At 45.8% G+C, this 19008-nt stretch overlaps 7 protein-coding genes across 7 annotated transcripts; 4 read left to right on the top strand and 3 right to left on the bottom strand.

The window, feature by feature from the left end:
• Window positions 1-316: 316 nt before the first annotated feature.
• N7483_001035 (uncharacterized protein) lies at window positions 317-1372 on the top strand (the record flags this gene model as incomplete). The annotated part of the gene is made up of 1 exon (XM_057084473.1): window positions 317-1372. One exon carries the CDS (start codon window positions 317-319, stop codon window positions 1370-1372), a length of 1056 nt encoding a protein of 351 aa, XP_056950622.1.
• A 269-nt stretch (window positions 1373-1641) lies between these two features.
• Window positions 1642-3713, bottom strand: N7483_001034 (WD40 repeat domain-containing protein; the record flags this gene model as incomplete). Its single annotated transcript, XM_057084472.1, has 3 exons — window positions 1642-1864; window positions 1918-3595; window positions 3674-3713. 3 exons carry the CDS (start codon window positions 3711-3713, stop codon window positions 1642-1644), a joined length of 1941 nt encoding a protein of 646 aa, XP_056950621.1.
• A 942-nt stretch (window positions 3714-4655) lies between these two features.
• Window positions 4656-7784, top strand: N7483_001033 (uncharacterized protein; the record flags this gene model as incomplete). Its single annotated transcript, XM_057084471.1, has 5 exons — window positions 4656-5006; window positions 5073-5431; window positions 5484-7507; window positions 7575-7645; window positions 7725-7784. 5 exons carry the CDS (start codon window positions 4656-4658, stop codon window positions 7782-7784), a joined length of 2865 nt encoding a protein of 954 aa, XP_056950620.1.
• A 325-nt stretch (window positions 7785-8109) lies between these two features.
• On the top strand, window positions 8110-8403 carry N7483_001032 (uncharacterized protein; the record flags this gene model as incomplete). The annotated part of the gene is made up of 1 exon (XM_057084470.1): window positions 8110-8403. One exon carries the CDS (start codon window positions 8110-8112, stop codon window positions 8401-8403), a length of 294 nt encoding a protein of 97 aa, XP_056950619.1.
• Window positions 8404-10765: 2362 nt separating this feature from the next.
• On the bottom strand, window positions 10766-11680 carry N7483_001031 (uncharacterized protein; the record flags this gene model as incomplete). The annotated part of the gene is made up of 4 exons (XM_057084469.1): window positions 10766-10841; window positions 10901-11146; window positions 11189-11342; window positions 11410-11680. 4 exons carry the CDS (start codon window positions 11678-11680, stop codon window positions 10766-10768), a joined length of 747 nt encoding a protein of 248 aa, XP_056950618.1.
• A 2235-nt stretch (window positions 11681-13915) lies between these two features.
• On the top strand, window positions 13916-16224 carry N7483_001030 (uncharacterized protein; the record flags this gene model as incomplete). Its single annotated transcript, XM_057084468.1, has 7 exons — window positions 13916-13973; window positions 14143-14491; window positions 14530-14632; window positions 15199-15333; window positions 15387-15487; window positions 15547-15727; window positions 16021-16224. 7 exons carry the CDS (start codon window positions 13916-13918, stop codon window positions 16222-16224), a joined length of 1131 nt encoding a protein of 376 aa, XP_056950617.1.
• Window positions 16225-17983: 1759 nt separating this feature from the next.
• Window positions 17984-18637, bottom strand: N7483_001029 (uncharacterized protein; the record flags this gene model as incomplete). Its single annotated transcript, XM_057084467.1, has 1 exon — window positions 17984-18637. One exon carries the CDS (start codon window positions 18635-18637, stop codon window positions 17984-17986), a length of 654 nt encoding a protein of 217 aa, XP_056950616.1.
• Window positions 18638-19008: the final 371 nt, after the last annotated feature.

The raw sequence follows: 19008 nt of genomic DNA, 5'->3' as shown, positions 1-19008 counted from the left end.
TGTGGATGTCAAAAAATGTGGAGGAGAGAGCTTGGAAAGGATCTACGATCAAGTTACTACAGGGCGGTGAAAAGTGGCAGATGCGCAACCGGCGCGGACGCGCCAAGTCCCTTATCGATAGTCGCACGGCCAACCTGGTAAACAATTGATGTCATGAAACAGGGGGGCTAGACACCGTGGATCCCCTCCCCTCTCCAGGCCCCAGGGTTACCCACATGAATCCAGGGTCTCAGGGACCAGTAGTTATGAGGAGATGGTTTGAATTTTATCCAATGCTTCACATTCCTTTCATGTCTTGCATCCACCAGCGGCAGCCATGGTCCTTCTTTCTTCGTCAACGGTCTCCACAATTGTGTCGATGGGGGTGGTGTGCATCTTCTCAATGATGCTATTTTTGGCTGGATATGTCCTACAGCAACAATCGGTGAAGAGCATTCAGCATGCGCTACGCCCACCCCCTGGGTCCCATCATGGTGAAGGATCCCGGGGATCTACATTCCAAAATTCCGCTCGAAAGCGTGGCTTATCAGATTCAGATCTAAGTTCGATGAGTGATTCCGACACTCCACAGACAAGCCACGATCGCCGCCAGAATCTAGGTGGAAATTACGCATATCTCCAGCTTCTTTCGAACCCTGATCCTTCGGACATATGCTCTGTCATTCTCTTTTTCAAGCATTTAGCAACAAGCAAGACCTCAATTCAGGATCGTCTATTCATGTACCCTGAGGAATGGGATCGCATGTCTACAGCAGAGCTCGGAAAGCCTGCTTCAGAGGCCCTTTCAATCCTACGCTCCGCAAGCATCAAATATGGCATCTGGTTACTTCCAATTGATATGACTGCTGCCAAAGGCTACTCGGCGACCGACACCAAACTGCTCAGACTAGGCCAAGTTCAGTTTATGCAATATGACAGTGTACTTTATTTGCAAGCGCCGGGCATGATTCTTGACATCGAGAAATTGGACGATATCCTTTTGTCTCAACCATTGCCGCTCGTGTATGACACAAATCGCGAGGATTCCTATGACAACTTGGCTTGGACACCGATGACCCTCCGTCCGGAACGTGATGCTGATTTACCACCTGTCTATTTGATCACTGTGAATAATGTAGGAAGCGGACATGTACAGGCTCGAACACATGTGCCCAATCCTATCATGCCCGATTTCAAAGCTCTTGTCCGCAGGTCGCAGAGTATTATGTCTGACGATGACGAGGACGAGGAGATCACCGAGCTGCCAGCCTATGTTTACTTTGGAAAACACAGCAAGGAGAAGGGAAGTGGGAACAAAAACCCACTGTTACAAAGCTGGCGAAAACAGCGACAAGATGTTTGTCCGGAACTGCATTTCGGTGATGGCTTTTGACATGATGAAGAATGATTGATCCGGTTTTCTTGGGATATACCATCGTTGCGTGCACATGTTCAAGTTGATATCAAGTTTGGCGTTCAGGTTTAGTCGCTCTTTCCAGTTTACGGTTCATAATGTAAATACGGGTATTGATTACTTCATGAAAGTTTGTTTTCTTTATTATTGTCAGGAAACCAGTCATAGTAGCTGGATGAGATAAGGTGTGGCAACTCTGCGGATCGAACACACTTAGCACAGGCATCAATCCAAAGCGGGAAGTCCTATCATTGAGGAACTCCGATCTCGTAGCCCAGGAAAACATCCGTGGTATTTCCCTCCCAGCCGCGATTTCCACTGGCAGAGATCATGAAGCGACATGCATTATCAATGTAGAGTTGAGAGATGGTGCCTGTACGATGACCTGGAATGATTAGGAATGGAGTGGTGGCTTGGCGGGATGCTTGGTCATGTTGCAAGTCGTACAGACGTAGAATATCGTGAGAGGCGCTGGGACATGTTAGAATCAATTCTAGAAAATTGATCAATGGTTTCAAACTCACCAGACTAAATGACGGCCGTTCGGCATCACCTTGAGTGCTGTCACCGGACCACTCCCTTGAGGGAATTTGAATGTGCGTTCGGCCTCCCGCAGACCCTTGTGTAGACTGAACTCTTCTACGGTGCCATTTCGTCGTCCAGCGTAGATGTAGTTTCCATCTGGAGACCAGCACGCGTTCATGCACCATGGTGGAACATTACGTGGACTGATCCGAGCCACTGGATCTGGTTGGCGTCTATCCCACACCCGAATCGTTCCATCAATAGACGCTGCCAGGAATGTAGTATCGGTCCCGGATCCTTGCTGCTCGGTCGGAGCAGCGTGAGATAGATCTTGGTTCTTGAATGATTCGATATCTTCTGCTTTGGGGAGTCCATTCACATGTGGCGGTGGCTCAGTACCTGACATCTCGGTATCTGTATGCTCGCGATTTGGCTCTGGACCATCTGCCCCCACGTTCGGCTCGGGCGCAGCAGAATCTGGCTGATGTTTCATGTCGGCTTGTGGGGGCTCAGTATCAACCTCTCCGGGAGCATCTGCGTCCGCCAGGCCGCTTGCCATAGCCTTGCCAAACTCATCATCCTCATCGACTCCAAACACACCACCCGAGGGTTCTCCTCCATCAGCAGCGCCACCATCTGCATCTCCAAACAATGAATCTCCTCCGCCGAATAGAGAATCTGCCGGTGAACCCGCCTGCGGGTTTTCAGCAGCACCTGCGTCTCCTGCGTCTTGAGAGTGATCCATGGAATTGAATTTGTCTATGTTTCGGGCCTGATAATTGGAGGAGTATGTGCCACCATTAGACATAAAATCGATCGTATCCTGTGGAACGGGGAGACTGGATTCTGGGCGAATCTGTACTGTAGATATTTGAACAGCGCTTCCACCAAATGCTCGACGGGCTTGTCCAGTATTCAAATCCCAATCAAAGACTCGTTTGTCCCAGCTGCCTGACAGAAGCGACGCCTCATCCGAAGTCAAGACCAACGAGGAAACAGCTGATGTATGTTGTCGTAATTGTACAATCTCTTTGCCTTCATCGTGACGCAACGACTGTAGTCGAATAGCGCCAGACTCTAATCCTGAGAGAAGCCAGAGCCCTTCACTTTGACATGCGAGGGAGTAAACTGGCGACAGACTATTTCCATCCATATTTTCCCAATATGTCATTAACACACCAGCTTTGACAACACTGTCGACAAAGGGGTGCCTTTGCGCCACAGTCAACATGAGCTTACTGTTGATTGATTCAGCCCAGTTGAACTTTCGCGTGTATCCATCGGACCCGCCGCTGAAAACCCAGCGCATATCGGCGGTTGTGGCAATTGCATTGATTGAGGTACTGTGAGGGGCGGCAGTGGTAGGGAGGATATCATAGGTTTTGGCCGACAGGCATTCTGGGCGCACGCTAGGGTGGTAGATGGAGAAGGAGTCCGCCATGGAGGTATCTGCATTTCCAGGGGATGTCATATTCGTATCTTGATTTTGTTGCGACGCCAATCCAGCTCCTTCCGAGGCCTGACTAGCATTTGAAGGGCTATCCGGGTCTTGATCTTGATATTGGTCTTGGTCGGCATCCGGTTCGTTGTCATTGTCATTATCTCCATCGCCATCGCCTTCGTCAATGTCGCGCATATTGTCCTCCATTTCATTATCACTACTTCCATCTTGGGATCCTAATTATCAAACGTAGAAATTGTCAGCTATGCGCCCTCTCTGTGGGGTATGGGGAAAGCTATGAGGAAACAACCTACCTCCCAAGTCCCGGTCTTCCTCCTCCTCAAGGGACGCCATAGTTCCCACTCTCGTAGCTGTGTATTATGAGTATTATTATCAATGACTTGTAGGTCTTTGAATCTTTTTTGCCCTAGCGTGATTGGGGAGGCCGATGAATATGCGGTCGCGCGCGGCTGATTTCAGCACTGCGCGGGTTGTGATAAAGCTCTGACAGTCTTTTTGCAAAGAGGATAGAATAGCAATAAAGGAATTGATTTGAAAATATGATCAATTTCTAGAAATTGGGAGAGAATTGGCAAGAATTGGGGACTTGAAAGGAGTGAACGATGAGAACGCGCAAGTTCAATGTTGAAGCCTTTGGAGTCAAGTGATCTCCCGCCAGGGTCTGACCAATCAGCGTAATCCTACATCTATACCTACAATATAGATTCCAGAAGGCCTCTTAAATGCACTTGAATAGTAAATGAACCTTGGAAGTTTTGATAATTAATTCTGAATCACAAGAATGCACTAAATCAAAGCTATATGTGATAAATGCATCATTTCTGCCCATCTAGCGCTTATTTCAAGTTGTATCGCGACTGACAATCATATATTGGTCTTTGTCATGCTTTATTCAAGCTTGAATCTCAACATAAACATTTGTCAACTTCATTCTCGAAAGCATTAGAAAAGATTGAATATTAGATGTACTGATAATATTGAAAATAGTCAATCCTTCTCATTCAAATTATCAGATTAAATCACTATCTCGTTAGAGTCTTAAGACGTTATGAAAAGAAAAAGTGCGCACCTGGGCAGTTATGGAAGGAACTTACTACCTTCTTTTACACCTTCATTCTTTCAACTTATCAGTCAATTCAACCTCATCAACCTTTCAAGGGGCACTTTAAGTCTTACCTCTTACTTCCACTGGCCTGTTTTTCTTCCTCGAACCTTCACACTTCCGAATTCTTCCTTCGTCGCGCTACTGGTACATACTACCAAGCCTTGATCAATATGTTTCCACACACTGGCATGGACACCATCAACACAAAACGGACAGCTAACCTGGCTGTCCGTCAATACTTTCAAGCCCATGGTCCTTCTGCCAAGCAGAATGCAGAGTGGGTGGAGAAGTCAGAGCTGCCCTCTGAGGAAGAACTCGTGGGTTCCGAGGGCATTACAGACGGTGATGTTCTTCTGCAGCCAAATTGCACCACAAAACCTTGGGGGTCAACCGGGGAATACATGGGAGCTCACTATGCCCTCCTACGGGAGGATTCTGTTGCGCCACTTCGTGACGCAGTGGCATACATGCGGGCTGATCCCTCGATGGTTGACACCAAGGATGTGGTTGTGTATGAAAAGGTATGGTATCACATCACAAAAAGTCATTGTTATACACAACTGTTCTAACATTTAATGTTTTATTAGGTACACATTGTTCGCATCACTATGGCTCAGGGAGGCATGGCCTTTCGGATACGATTCTCCACTCATCGTGCTGGTAAAAAGATCTTATGGAAGTACTCTTCTCGCTTGCTTGCCGGATCTGTGGTTGCTTTGTCTCCCGCTAAGGACGCATTCAAATCCAAGTGTGTGGTCGCAACTGTTGCAGCTCGACCGCTGGATCTGGTCTCAAATTATCCTCACCAAGTCGATATTTACTTCGCCACTCCCGAAGATATCGATTTCGATCCACAGACAGAATGGATCATGGTTGAGTCTAGAGTGGGTTATTTTGAAGCCTATCGGCACACCCTCACAGCTCTTCAGAAGCTTTATCATGAAAGGTAAGTATGCTAGCGATTTCTCATTTGAAATATGATCTTTAATATTTGATAGTTTCCCTTTGAGCAATCACATCTGTCACTTGGACGCCAATGTTCCGGTCTCGGACAGTATTATGGAAAATTCTTCATTAGATTTCCAGTGCCTGACTGGCACCTCTTCTGAAGTCAAATCTTCGTACAATGTTCTGACAGATCTTCCCACGACCCCATTGGGAAATCTTAACGATCTTCAATGGCAAGCCCTAAAAGAGATGCTGACAAAAAAGCTCGCCCTGATTCAGGGACCTCCAGGAACAGGAAAGACTCATATATCTGTCATTGCGCTGAAAATCCTTCTCGCCAATACGATTGCCGGTGAGCCTCCTATCATCATTGCCGCTCATACAAACCATGCATTGGACCAGCTTCTCAGACAAGTGGCCCATTTTGAAAAGAACTATATTCGGTTGGGTGGGAGGTGCAAGGATTTAGAAATTTGCCAAAGAACGCTGTACTCCGTCAGACGTTCCTTCAACCCTCGTCGCCTGGATGATGGCCTTTTAGAGCCAGCGATGACAGAGTATCGACAAATTACCGCTGAGATTGTTGAGCTTTTCAAGCCATTGGAGAATGAACTAGTTTGCATGGGCCCTCTGAGCGCTGGTACATTCGTCAAATATGGTCTCTTGACCCAAGAGCAATTCGATTCCATGGCGCAGGAGACCAATGTATGGCTGACGGCCAGTGGTGATCAGAGAGTGGATCCGTTCAAGGAGTGGCTTAGTGACCAAATTGAACTATTTGAGCCAAATTACGGTGAGGAGAATGAGAATTCCATATTTGATGACATCGACGCAGAGTATGAGCAGCTACAAGAGCTCGAAGCTGAGCAAGGGCCTGATAATGAAGATTATGAGGGTCTGAAAGGAAGATCTGTGACTTTCGCGACATCCTTTCGCGGCAAGTCACGGGAGGTGGTTTCAGAGGAGACCATTGAGCTCTATCTTCAGAGCCCAGACTTTTCGAAGGTTCCGATTAAACATCGAGGCTCACTCTATAATCACCTTCGCGCGAAGTTGTTTCAAATCCTTCAAAAACACGTATCTAAATTGGCCTCTTTTTACGCTGGAGTTTCAAACAACTTGCGCATCGGCAGATGGGAACGTGACCATGAAATTCTCCGAGGAGCCAAGCTGGTTGCAATGACAACAACAGGTCTGTGCAAATATCGTGGCCTCTTGGCTAGTCTGAGCCCCAAGATAGTTCTGATCGAAGAAGCAGCTGAAGTTATCGAAGCACCGGTTGCAGCTGCATGCTTTGAGTCATTGCAACAGTTGATACTTGTTGGTGATCACAAGCAGCTCAAGGGACAATGCTCTATGCATGATCTGGCAGGACCACCATTCTTCCTGGATGTATCTATGTTCGAACGGTTGGTTGCAAATAACTTACCATTTATCATGCTACGAGAGCAGCGACGCATGATACCAGAAATCAGTGAACTCCTTCAGCCGATTTATGGAAAGCTTCAGGACCATCATTCAGTTACAGGATATCCTCCTATTCCAGGAATGGGGTCTATGCGATCATATTTCTTCGATCATCAGTGGCCCGAGAATGGTGATAGTCTTTCGTCAAAGCTCAATGAGATGGAGGCTGTCATGACTGTCGGGCTCTACACGTATCTGCTTAGGAACGGCACTCCGTCCAGTGCGATGACAATCTTGACATTTTACAATGGGCAGAGGAAGTTGTTGCTCAAACTTCTGAGAACAAACAAAGCTCTCGGGCAGCACATTCCAAATGTTGTTACGGTAGATTCATATCAAGGTGAGGAGAACGACATCATTCTAGCCTCGCTTGTCCGCAGCAACACGTCCAAGGGAATTGGATTCCTTGCAGTTGACAATCGGGTATGCGTTGCATTGTCTCGCGCTAGGCGGGGTTTTTTCCTTTTTGGAAATTCGACATTGCTTTCTTCTGTGAGTTCATTATGGAAGCAAGTCATCGACATATTCGCTGTCGACGGCGACAGCCGCATTGGAGGTGCCTTGAAACTCACCTGCGAGAGACATGGCAGTCACATGGAGGTCAAAGGTAAGCATACTTATCTCACTTCGCCGTAGTTTCTTCTATCACCCAATTTTCTAATCTCAAATTATAGTTCCAGGGGATTGGCAGCAGATAAATGGCGGCTGCGATATGGTGTGTGGGGCGACACTGAAGTGTGGTCATGTATGTCCACACAAATGCCATGGGCAAGTCACTGCATCCAGCTCTAGCTCTATTGAAGCAATACTGACCCGCTGTATAGATCTTCTCACGGCAAGATTATCTGTCGGAAACCCTGCGGCGACATCCGCTCGTGCTGTAAGGCGACGTGTACCAAAACATGCGGAGAGACTCACATCCACAGCTGTGGGTGTGTTCAAGTTCAGAAAGGCAGGCTCGTCGAGGTGGTGCAGAGATTTCAAAATACAGTTATATCCGGCGCACTACCTCGCAGGCCTGCCTTGCCTCCCAATCAACGACGTCCCCTCCCCCGGTCCCGCGACAGAGCATCTTCTACGGTCGCAGCAACGTGCACACTCGCCGCCCACCTTTAAAAAATGGATCTCGGGTTATTCCGCCACTGGCACGACCTACGCCTGTTCCTCCTCAAAATCAACAGGCTACGAATAGATGGGTGAACTTTGCCAATGGGGGGCGCCAAAGTGATGGATAATCACCTTGGAGTATTGGCAAGCGCCACGGACCTTAACTCGGAGGAGGTGCAGCGAGCGCTTGCAGAGGTTGACAATGGGTTCCTGTCAAAGGAGTTGATCGAGGCTAAGGAGGCCCAACGATTGAAGCAAACGCAGCTTGATGAGCCAGACCTGATTGATTTTGAGGAGGAGGAGGTTGTCGAAGAAGCTCCTTCACAGCAGGAAGTTCCTGTGGGTCCTGAAATGCCTGCAGTGCCCACAGGCACTTTGATTGAGCTTTCGGACTAGGCGATGGAGGTTTCATACCGTTACAAAAGATTGATCGATGAAATATTGGCTTCAAGTTGATTTTTTAGTTTATTGGCAGCAAAAAAGAATTATCCGTAAGTATTTATTGGGCTCAATTCGAGGCGTTTTTTTTTCAAAATGAATTTGCGATTATCATCATTTTAAGGTCATTCATTTCAAGGCCCAACAAAACAAGATAAAACTAGTAGGTTAAGCTTATCCATTCAATAGAAACGGCCTTCGAGTTCTTCAGTAATTGTTGTGACGGTTAGCGGGGTTCAACCATTCATATGCCGCTATCTACCGCCTGCTTGATTTCGCCATATCCCTGCCCGTTCGGGTACTGCAACCCACCCCTGATCCGCTTCAGGCTTAGCGCCCACGCTGGCCGCTTTTACCGCTCCCGTCATCTGCCATCCACCTATAAAACGCCGCTCGCCCATCCCTTTGAACTGTCGACGCACCTTGTAGCACCATTGTCGAAAAACGAAAGGTTTCATAGCGGTCAATTGGTTCCCCTTTCTAATTGAAAGGCATCTGGACTCAGCTCATTTGATTCGCTTTCTCCAGATATCTTTCTCAATACAGCAATATTCGAAATCGGCTTCCATCTTTTTCATACAGAAACTATCTCGGGCCTTGCCGCTAGTCCAATTCTGGATCTAGTCATGCTGCTTTGAGATATGATGTGGGGCTCAACCGCAGCTTCTACAACTGCAATTGGATCAGTTTAGGTTGACCCACCTACTAGATTACACATGTCTGTGCAAATGATGGAAGCCAATTTCGAATATTGCTGTGACTTCAGCCTAGTATCCCCCCTTGCCAATCGATGGTCCCCGAATGTGATGATTGAGCCGAGCCACTCCAGCGAGGAAGCTAGAGCGTACTGTTCTTGTGAGGTAGATTTATTGTCTAGCGCTGCGTGAATGGGGCAGTGAATGATAGCCTGCTCCGTATTGACCCACAGCTGGATTGGTCCTTTGGACTTTGCTTGTCGGATAAACGCTCTTTGTGCACTAGAGAGGGATTTGTTGGTACACAGCTCCTTGTTGGGCTCCCATATCAACAGAGCCTTGCCTTTACTTCAACTGGCTGGAGCTTGATCAAGGCTGCTGTCCAGATATGGAAACCCTTCATATTCGAGTCATTTGGTAGCGGTGTCCAGAAACGAGCTCAATGAACGGCAAATTGATGCCTAAGGGAAGCCCAGAAAGAGCGCAAGGTGCGTGCAGCAGGTAAACGTCGTTCGAGCTTCACTTTGTCGAACTTGGATGGTAAATAAAGTGGTAATGGAGAAATGTAGGGTCGAGATGATGACTCCGCTGGTTCGAATCTCTCTAGAGATCGAGAGATATGATATTCTGGTTTCATTGTGATGAACTTGTTGCCGTACACTGAAGGTAGGCAGATAGAATAGATAGACTGAGAGTCCAATTTAACAAAAGCTGATGACTTGGACAAGAATTATAGTATAGGTATTCAAATTCAAGTCAACAGGATAATTACAAGGTTATATAGTACATAGGTGTCAAGTATATTTATAGGCCTGACGATCCCAGGAGCTCTTGGTGAGTGGAAAGGCTAAGGGTGAGACCAGTGAGCCTGGATCAAGTGGCCAGTCAATTGTGATGTGATTCCCGGAAATTAGTGTTTTAGATACGTGTGCTTTAGGCACAATTATTCAATGCACTATTGCATCAAGCCATGCTTGCTCCTGAGAATGATATTGAATTTTCAGCAATTTACTCTAGGGTGCGTGGCCAAAAAAACCTCCTATCTTCTATAAGCTCTACGTATGTAGGATACAATACCAGTATTGATATCGAGATCAGAAGGCATTGCAAGGGTTTAACTAAAGCAGACCTTAAGTTGGAGCTATTCAACTTAATTTATCAATTCAGACGCAAGGTATCCAGATACAGCTACAAGTTCCCAGGGATGGAGGAACGAAAAAAAATTAGAATAAGGCATTCAAGAATTTTCTAAAAATCCGAATTGAATTTCCTCCGCCAATCTCCCAGGATAGGATATGGAGTCGTCCTATCTTTCAGCATTCAAAACAACAATCTTAGTGACAACGCAACCAAGAACATAAATACAGACAAAAAGAAGAAAATAGAGAGGCGCAGATGAGAAAGAAGGGGGTGACTGTATACTACGTATCAATCCCTTTGAGAATTTAGGAAATTACAGAATGATCACTTGCGAGGGGCATTGTCCGGCTTCACGAACCCTCTGCCCGCAAGATAAACACGCCCACAGGCAAGGATAGTATAGACCCAGTCCCTCTCATCTACATATGTATATTCTCTGCCCCTCTGAAGATTACTCCTTCCTCCATACCCAGAAAAAAAATGATTTAAGACTCCGAGAAGGCACAGTCATGTGCCTGCAGCGGACAGACCAGATTGCAGGCCACAAAATCATCGTAGTTTCTTGTCCCTTATGTAATTCGACGGTTGAATCATCGAACGGAGTATCATGGAAATCATACCCGCTGGACCACCACCTTTTCATGTCACGCGTGCCCGCCCTGTCAGGGTATGGCAGTAGTGTATATGGACCTATCTCGTTGATTTTCTCGTCAAAACGAATTATCGATTTATCCCTGACCCACATCTGGACAGCAAAGTCACAGGCCTGCTCATAGCATCGACGCAGCAGTCCATCCCGACGGAAAGGGTGCTCGGTGTCTAGCTCCTTCTGGGGATCGTGGTCCAGTAACATAGGCGAAATGAGACTGGATCGATCCAGCATGTTTTGAACCAACTGATTTACATACCTCTGCCTAATATTCCAGCTCCGTATACCAGTGGTGCAGTCCCATGCCTCAACAGGCCATATGGGGTCTGTTTTTGGCCTAGCAGTGGGCTCAAGATACCTGTTCATTATTTGAACTGTGGAAATACGCCACTTCTCCGCACTTAGCTCATCCACTAGAGGATAAAGAAATTAGTAGACATTAGGACAGAGTAATAGGATAGTATCACTAACGTAACTCACCGCGAAGAAGCTTTTGCCAATGTTGATATAGCTCTTTTCCAAATGTAGGAGGAAGAGTCTCTGAGCTTCCGTCCCAATGAGTATCCAAGTCCATATAGTAGAACGGATTCTCGACAAGACTCTGAAAGATATCCTTCATAATGATGGCCTGGGTGAATGTATGGAATCGAAAGCGTTGGTTGGGAAATGTGGCGATCAGCGAGTCCCAGTCATTGTAGAGGCACCAATCTCCTAAAAAGTTAAGCACAGCTTGTTTCTGCTCTGTAGTCATTCTGTTTTCGATGTCCACTGGAGATCCACAGTAATCGTTGACCCAGTGTTTTATGTCGGAAGTCATACAAGAGACTTTATCATCCGGCTCTTGGGGAAACATATAATCACAAAATCCCTCAAAGCTTCTGTAGGTATAGGTAAAGTTTGGAAGTGGTAGGACTTCCTGTGGCTGAATATATGGGTCTTTCTTGGTAAAAGGGTAATCAGGATGGAACATGTCCCGGGGAGCAGGACGGGGTTTTTTTTGCCACCCCGACCTCCGGTCTCTCTCAAAATAGCTCTCGTCTGTGTCTGAAGAGCTCTCTTCGGCCACTGGAGATCTCTCTCTATACAGTGTTTGACGTCGGACAGGTGGCAGTCGTTCAGATTGATTCGAAATAGGTGTTGATTGTTTCGACTTTTGTGATGACTTATCATGGTCCTTAACGGTCAAGGGAAGGGATGTGTCATTTTCCAAGGAATTCATTGGGGATGAGCAGCAATTCTGTGTGTATAGAACACTTGTTAGTTCATTTCATGGGACATATACCAATCTTGGAATACCTTAGATGATCTGTTATGATTTTCTTCTTTGCTGGTCTCAACTTTGATGCACCCAGTGTCTAACTCAGAACCGGGTGGAGGGGTATCATCAGCCTATATTTGATATTCAGTCTTTCTCATCCTCTGTTAAAATTGGAACAATTTTATCAAACCTACCACCTCCGCCTCTGGGCTTGGCTGCAGTTTCTTTCGTTTCGGGGTATTGCTCATTCGAGATTTCTCTCTTTTGCACATCCTGCTTGCTAGGAACAGTCACCAGAGATGAGATTGGGAAATAAATGCTTCGGACAAAAACCAAAAGGGTTGAAAAAGTTGGGAAAGAGAGAGATTGTGTACCGAGCGACAGCCCTAGAGAGCGGCTAAGACATTCGTTCAAATATTGAATTTTTGTATACCATCATTTACGACCAAGATCAGAGCAACTAGGGTTTTCTTTTATTTCTTTTTGGTTTTGAAATAGACTAGGTGGCGTTCAAAGGGTTCTTTGTGGTCAAAGGATTCGTGAGAAAAAAACGCCCTTACTCCCGGAGAAACCCGTGTCTCGTTTTTTGAAAATCACTAGCTAGAGATAGGCCTAGAATCGAAAGTGCGGTGTGTTAGATTACTGAATCCTACACACTATTGCATCTACAGACGAAATACTCTTCCCAGTATTAGAGGGATCTACAGAACAACCGATATGAACCCCTGTATATTTTGGATGTGGCTTGAAGCCAGACATTTCAAATATTTGAAGATATTCGTATTCGGGATTTTGTAGGCTGTCTGGATCCACAATATCTAACAGAGAAAACCCTATCAATTACATACACAGTCTTGGCCAAGCCATAAACCTTGATCAGTGAAAGCACATTCCTAGGAATGTACATATATATTTTCCTCCATTATTCTTTTGATGAGAATCTGAAGTTACAGACTAACTTAGTGCCACGTCATCTATACGCAAGCGCTTCAATTTAGGAATATGCATGGAAGCATCATAAAACACTAGAGACTAGAATAGGCAGCCCTCGTGAAACATGGCAACCAGGACCTCTGAGTAGAGACCACCTCTAGGTCTTCATGATTTTAGATCTCGGATATAGTGCATCAAGTTTGCCTCCTAAAAAGAAAAGGATCCTTGAAACACATTTCAAGATGCATGCAAATGACGCTGAGTTCTAAGGTTGACACTATTGCAAACTCATAGAAACCAATAGAATATTATTCTTAGACATACCCTTAAAATAAAGACGCGGTCTTCATTTTGATGAATTCAAGACACAAGGATCCCTGTTGTTTCCTAATTAGCATATAGTAAAGTTTTCAAAATGTCGGTGAATCTTTGACGGTTTCAAATATGATAGATAACACTCATGGCCTGAGTCAACCTTTGGAAATGTCGCGGAAACCGACAGTGGCGGGAAATTACAGATGGCTGAAGCTGATGATTCTGACGCTTCTCATTGATTCAATTACACTTTTGAGATGAGGCTTCTCATTTCTTACCAGTCGATGATAATAGCCATTGTGGACTAGCTAGGTAGAAACCCCTTAACCTATAGGTCATAAAAAGAAGCAAATTTCCCAAAATACTCTTGTGAACTCTAATCTCTTCCAACGATTATCATAGAAAATCAACCCTATACTTGCAGAAAACCCTCGATCATCGCAGAAAGTCAGCTCTCACGAATTATAATTATTATTCATCATGCCCACACCTAAGCACGATATTGTGGTCGGGGTTGACTTTGGCACTACAGCCTTTGGTAAGTCATGATCTCCGAGAAGAGCTTATGATTACATGATTAATTTGCGAGTATTCTAATAAACGCTTCTAGCCATTGGCTACTCTAGTATTTTGCTAGGTAACCCCTATTATTATCCTAGGTTGATTAATCAACTTGATGATAAGACTCGTCCCAAGAAGATTCTAAGTGTTCTTGCTTATATTGAAGAACCCCAATCTTCAGGAGAACCAGTGGGGATTTCTTGCTCAGAAAGAGCCCAATATGATCTCTTGGTTTAAGTTATTCTTGGATGATGATCTTGAGATCGAGATCGAGAGCTGGAAAGCAGAGGTAATGGGTTGGGCAGGTTCTCGAGGGATTATGTCTCTTCCAAGAGGGAAATCCTCAATTGACACGATCTCAGATTACCTGGGCGCTCTCCGGGCCAAGATCTGGGACCATCTGAAAGAAAAATGTACCAATGCCGAGAAGAGCCTGGAGACAAGCACCATCAAATTCTGTTTTACCATACCAGGGCACTGGTCCACAGAAGCCAGGTAGGATATGCTTTTTGCTATCGAAACAGCGGGTTTAGATCGAGGAAGTGTGATGATGTCTGCCTACTTATAGAGGCTGACGCTGCCATCATCTTCGCTCTATCGACCTTGCAAGATAATGCAGGAACCTTACCTCTCAAGGTATGTTACACTATTTTCGGTATGTGAGTTTGGATTGAAAGACTAATAAGTTTCAAAGACTGGAGACGGAGTTCTAGTCTGCGACTGTGGGGGAGGAACAGTTGTCAATTACCCTTTACGAGCCTGATTTTATTTTGTTTAATTTAATGTTGCTATCTAGGATATTGTGAGTTTTGTGATCTCAAAGTATACTCCTCTTGTATACGATAAGCTTGCTCCAGGCTCAGGTAAGGTCTTTCAGCATCCCTGAGATAGAATTGAACATAGGCTAATCAAATAATGAAGGGAAACTATACGGTTCCACTTCGGTGGATAGGGAGTTTAAAGATTCGGTGTTGTCTTTTCTAGCTTACCATGGTATGTGATTGGGCTCACAAGCGAATTCATGCAGGATTTCATGAAAGTTAAGTGTGCATTTACTGGACATGGAAATGCGATTTTCCAACTCCCCCTCAAAATGAACGTGTCGCAACCCTCAGACCCAAAGTGGTATAATCAAAGCACAGGACATGTGATACTATCCAGGTAAGAAACCTCCTTTATTCCCTAAGTCCATGTATTATTAGGGAGATGCTAAAGTCGACACACTCAGTGCCGATCTTCTCAAGCTATTCCAACCCTCTGTCAGGACAATTGTCAATTACTTGAATAGCCACATGAGTGAAGCCAATAGTATGAAAGGAGAAGCACCAGCCATTAAAGTATGTGAGCTTACAGAGAAAGATGGTATTTGGAATGTACTGACGAATTTTAGAAAATCTTGCTTGTCGGAGGATTCTCTCTTTCGCGTTTCCTTCAAAGTGAGATCATACGTGCATTTCCCGATATGACCATCATCACAGACCGTCAAAATGCGTATGTATACGTTTATTCCCTTGGCTTTGGCCACAATCCTTCTTATAAGTCTTTATCAGATTGACGGCTGTCGTCCAGGGTGCGATCGCATGGGGTAGTGGCAAAGTTGAGCTACAAAGCATGCGTAGTCCGTGCCACTTCGGGTTCTCAACCGTGAATCCAGTCGACTTTTCCCTTCCCATAAACTCGTGTTTGGGCTCTGCTTTCCAAAATGGTTCAATTGACTGGCTCGTGAAAAAGGTATATTTTCGTGACTCTGCAACCGTTCCAAATTACCCATCTCATGGAAATTCCAACTAATCACACGTATATTCAGGGAGATCGCTTACGACTGGATGTAATGATCCAACACAGAGGTACTTTAATCCACCGAGAGGGAGAGTCCCCCATGAAAGTCATCAACATCTTTAGCTCAGGCAGAGCTAATCCCCCCCACCAGGGTCAGTGAGCGAGGTATGTTGATACAATATAATCTCTTTGCCAAGTTAAATCTCAGAAGCTAACCCATGAGCCCCTTAACAGATTCCTCGAAGATTAGCACCCTGGCAATCGATATTTCGGGGATAGACTTCTCCCACTCCGAGCGCTGTGAAGGAGGCGGACCCTCTGCCTGGAAGGTTAATTACATGATTTCTGCCTGTCTGGGAGACACCAATGGTACTATCCACTTCGATGTCTACTGGGAGAGGATCCATCTGATGAATTGGAAATTCAAGCCTGGTTTCATTCGGTTATAATTCTGATAGATGTTGTTCGAGGTTGGCTGCCCACTGATCGCCGAGGGGTTTGATTGGACAGATGGAGTATTGGAAGAGATTTTTGATTGCAATTAAACGATGTTACTTTAGGACTTGTTTGTTTTTGAGGGCTGAAATTGATGCCGATGGAGCCAGGCGGAGCGAATGGATGGTAGATTTGACCAGATGTCTTAGAAAACCGGGCAATGAATAGGAGTGACTGAACTGACCCGAGATTTACTCCTTTGGATGGTTCGGCTTGAACGAGTTGACCAGCGTCTTGGTGTTGTGAAGGCAACAGGTGTCAGTAGCGGGGGTCAAATCGTTAGTCATGTTGATACCCAACGCATGCGGGCATGGAAATACATACATCCATGGTTAGCGGAATCCGCTTCCTCCCTAATTACTGCATTTGTTCTCTTGGGTCCTATTACCAACGCTTTGGCGCGCATGTTTTGTTGATCGCCCCATTGAATAGCGTGCAGTGTACTGTACATATCTGCCCCGTAAAAATGGAAAATCGTTTTCTTTGCTGTGGAATATCCCTAGCCCGTTGATAATCCTAAGCTGCCAACACGACCTTATTATGGACAACGTGTTCGCCCCATCTCAAGGTGTTTTCTAAAATGAGATGTATTATCGCCTTCAATGAGTTGGACTCTAATAGAATTTGCTACGCAGAATTGCTCTTGAAAATCATGGTACCGCGATACATTTTCGGAGCATTTCTCAGGTGCTTCTCAATATTCTCCTCTGGAACTGAGAGAAATCAGCTACCATTACCAAAACGGAGACAAAAAAGTGAGCGAGGTTAGCTCGTTCAACGAATGAGACTTAGCACGCTTTGGGCCTGCTCGAGACTGTGTGATCCTAGGGAGTTCTTGAATCAGGGTTACATTGACGCTCTCAGTTACAAAAAGAATTTTCATGCTATTAAAGGAAGTCCATGCTATGGCTACGAAGCCCTTCATCAATGGACCAAAGCATCGATTTTGGACGCCACTGATGTGTTTCTACAGGCGTCCGTATAAGAGTGACCTCATTCTCAGAATACTCCAAGATCATCAAGATAAAGTAAAAATCTCGCTTACGAGCATAGACTACACATTTGAAGCGTGCCCAAAGTTTCTCGGTTCAACAAAAGAGTTCTCTTTGGTTCGATGCGACACTGCTTGTTGGAAATGACATATATGGCAAGGTCTTATTTATGGGCTCTAAGGAGACACAGTACTATATACGCGTAAAGTAGATCAGCAATAGTTGCCCTACCGGCTTAGCTAACGGGCGTTAATAAATTATGTGTTTGTGTACAGTACACGTATCCTACCTGGATTCAAGACTTCGTTGACTTTTGACAAAAGAAATCACAAAGAAAGATATGTAGTACAGTCATTCTCAATATCGGCTTGACCGATAAACACTCAAACACTCTTTTTTGGACCCACTGCCAAGACCTTAGCGCAGATCATTTATACGGCGGGTCGTACTACGGGTAATTCAGGGCCGCTGTAAATGCTGATTGTATGGTACAGTATCCTTGCCACTCCTTATTCTTATGCGAGTCGGCATAATCACAAATACCGCGGATGACGATGCAGGGAAAATCTAACATCAAATCGGCTGCCTCCATCTCAAAGCATAGCGCTCCTGTCTTCGACCTGAGGTGCTCCCTTGTCCCCCCCATGTTTGATGACGGAATTTCCAGATGCAATAAGTCCATAATGGGGCTGCGGATCATCATTCTCACGCTGGCTTCTGATCACCTCCCATTCGACCAGGCATATAGTGCAAGTACTGGCAGTCGTGGAGTGCTCATGCTGTGGCTTAAACAGTCGATCGAGCTCTGTTTTTGGTCGGGCGAAATTCTTCCCGTTCGTGGTGTTCTTTGAGCGGCGTTACGGAGGAATTCAGGATACCGAGGGTCGTCTGTTAGCTCAGCAGCCCTCATCGCGCTGACTGCAGCCAATAAAGCCCGTGGGGGTCTGTTCAGCGATCCAGTTCGTTCAAATTCACCTCCAGTGACCACTTTTCCCATATCGTATTGTATCACCCCACCACAAGTGCCCTGGGGGTAGCTAATCACGATATCGCCGAGCCGAATATCATGAGTAGCCGACGGAATTCCACCCCCAATACCGACCATCAGTCCCACACGAAGTGATTTAGAGAATGTACGAATCATATCATTCGCGACGGCGGTTGCTGAGGTTGTTCCGTATTGGCCTCCTGGGAGACAAGCGATTACAACATGGTGTTTGCCAACTCGGCCCAATATGTAGGTGTTGGTATCAGCTGCATCTTGCTCCTGGAGAATCCCAAAATTCTCATCCAGCATTTCTGTGGCAGCAGCAGCCTCAATCGGAAGGGCGCAGATCCATCCGATCTGGAAAGCATCGCGTGGAGGGCAGGCCATGTGGGTCTACAGTAGTTGAGAGCAAAGGTGAATTTCAGTGATAATGAATATCAGAAAAGGTGTATCTCGGTCGTAGAGGTTGATGAGCCACTCACAAGAAGTAAGATCCCCATGGCAGCCACGTCACCAGCAGGGTAGCTCAGCCCCAGCTGAGGGCAATGCAGTTGGGCGGCAGAAGGCATACTATCATTGGATTAAGCCGCGGTCTTGCAGATTGAATGCAGCTCACGTGACTAAATAATGACCATGTGCCACGTCGAACTGGCCACACGGGCAGGCAGAACGGCGGTAAAGAGTGGTGGAAATATGGCACCAAGGCATTAGCAAAGGAAGGCTGCTCTCACAGGATTAGATCTCCTTTGGAGACTAGC

Source organism: Penicillium malachiteum, assembly GCF_028827825.1.
Source record: "Penicillium malachiteum strain IBT 17515 chromosome Unknown utg000001l:1.0-8184562.0:1.0-8186909.0, whole genome shotgun sequence".
NCBI classification, from domain to species: domain Eukaryota; kingdom Fungi; phylum Ascomycota; class Eurotiomycetes; order Eurotiales; family Aspergillaceae; genus Penicillium; species Penicillium malachiteum.
This window is presented reverse-complemented; position numbering and strand designations above follow the sequence as displayed.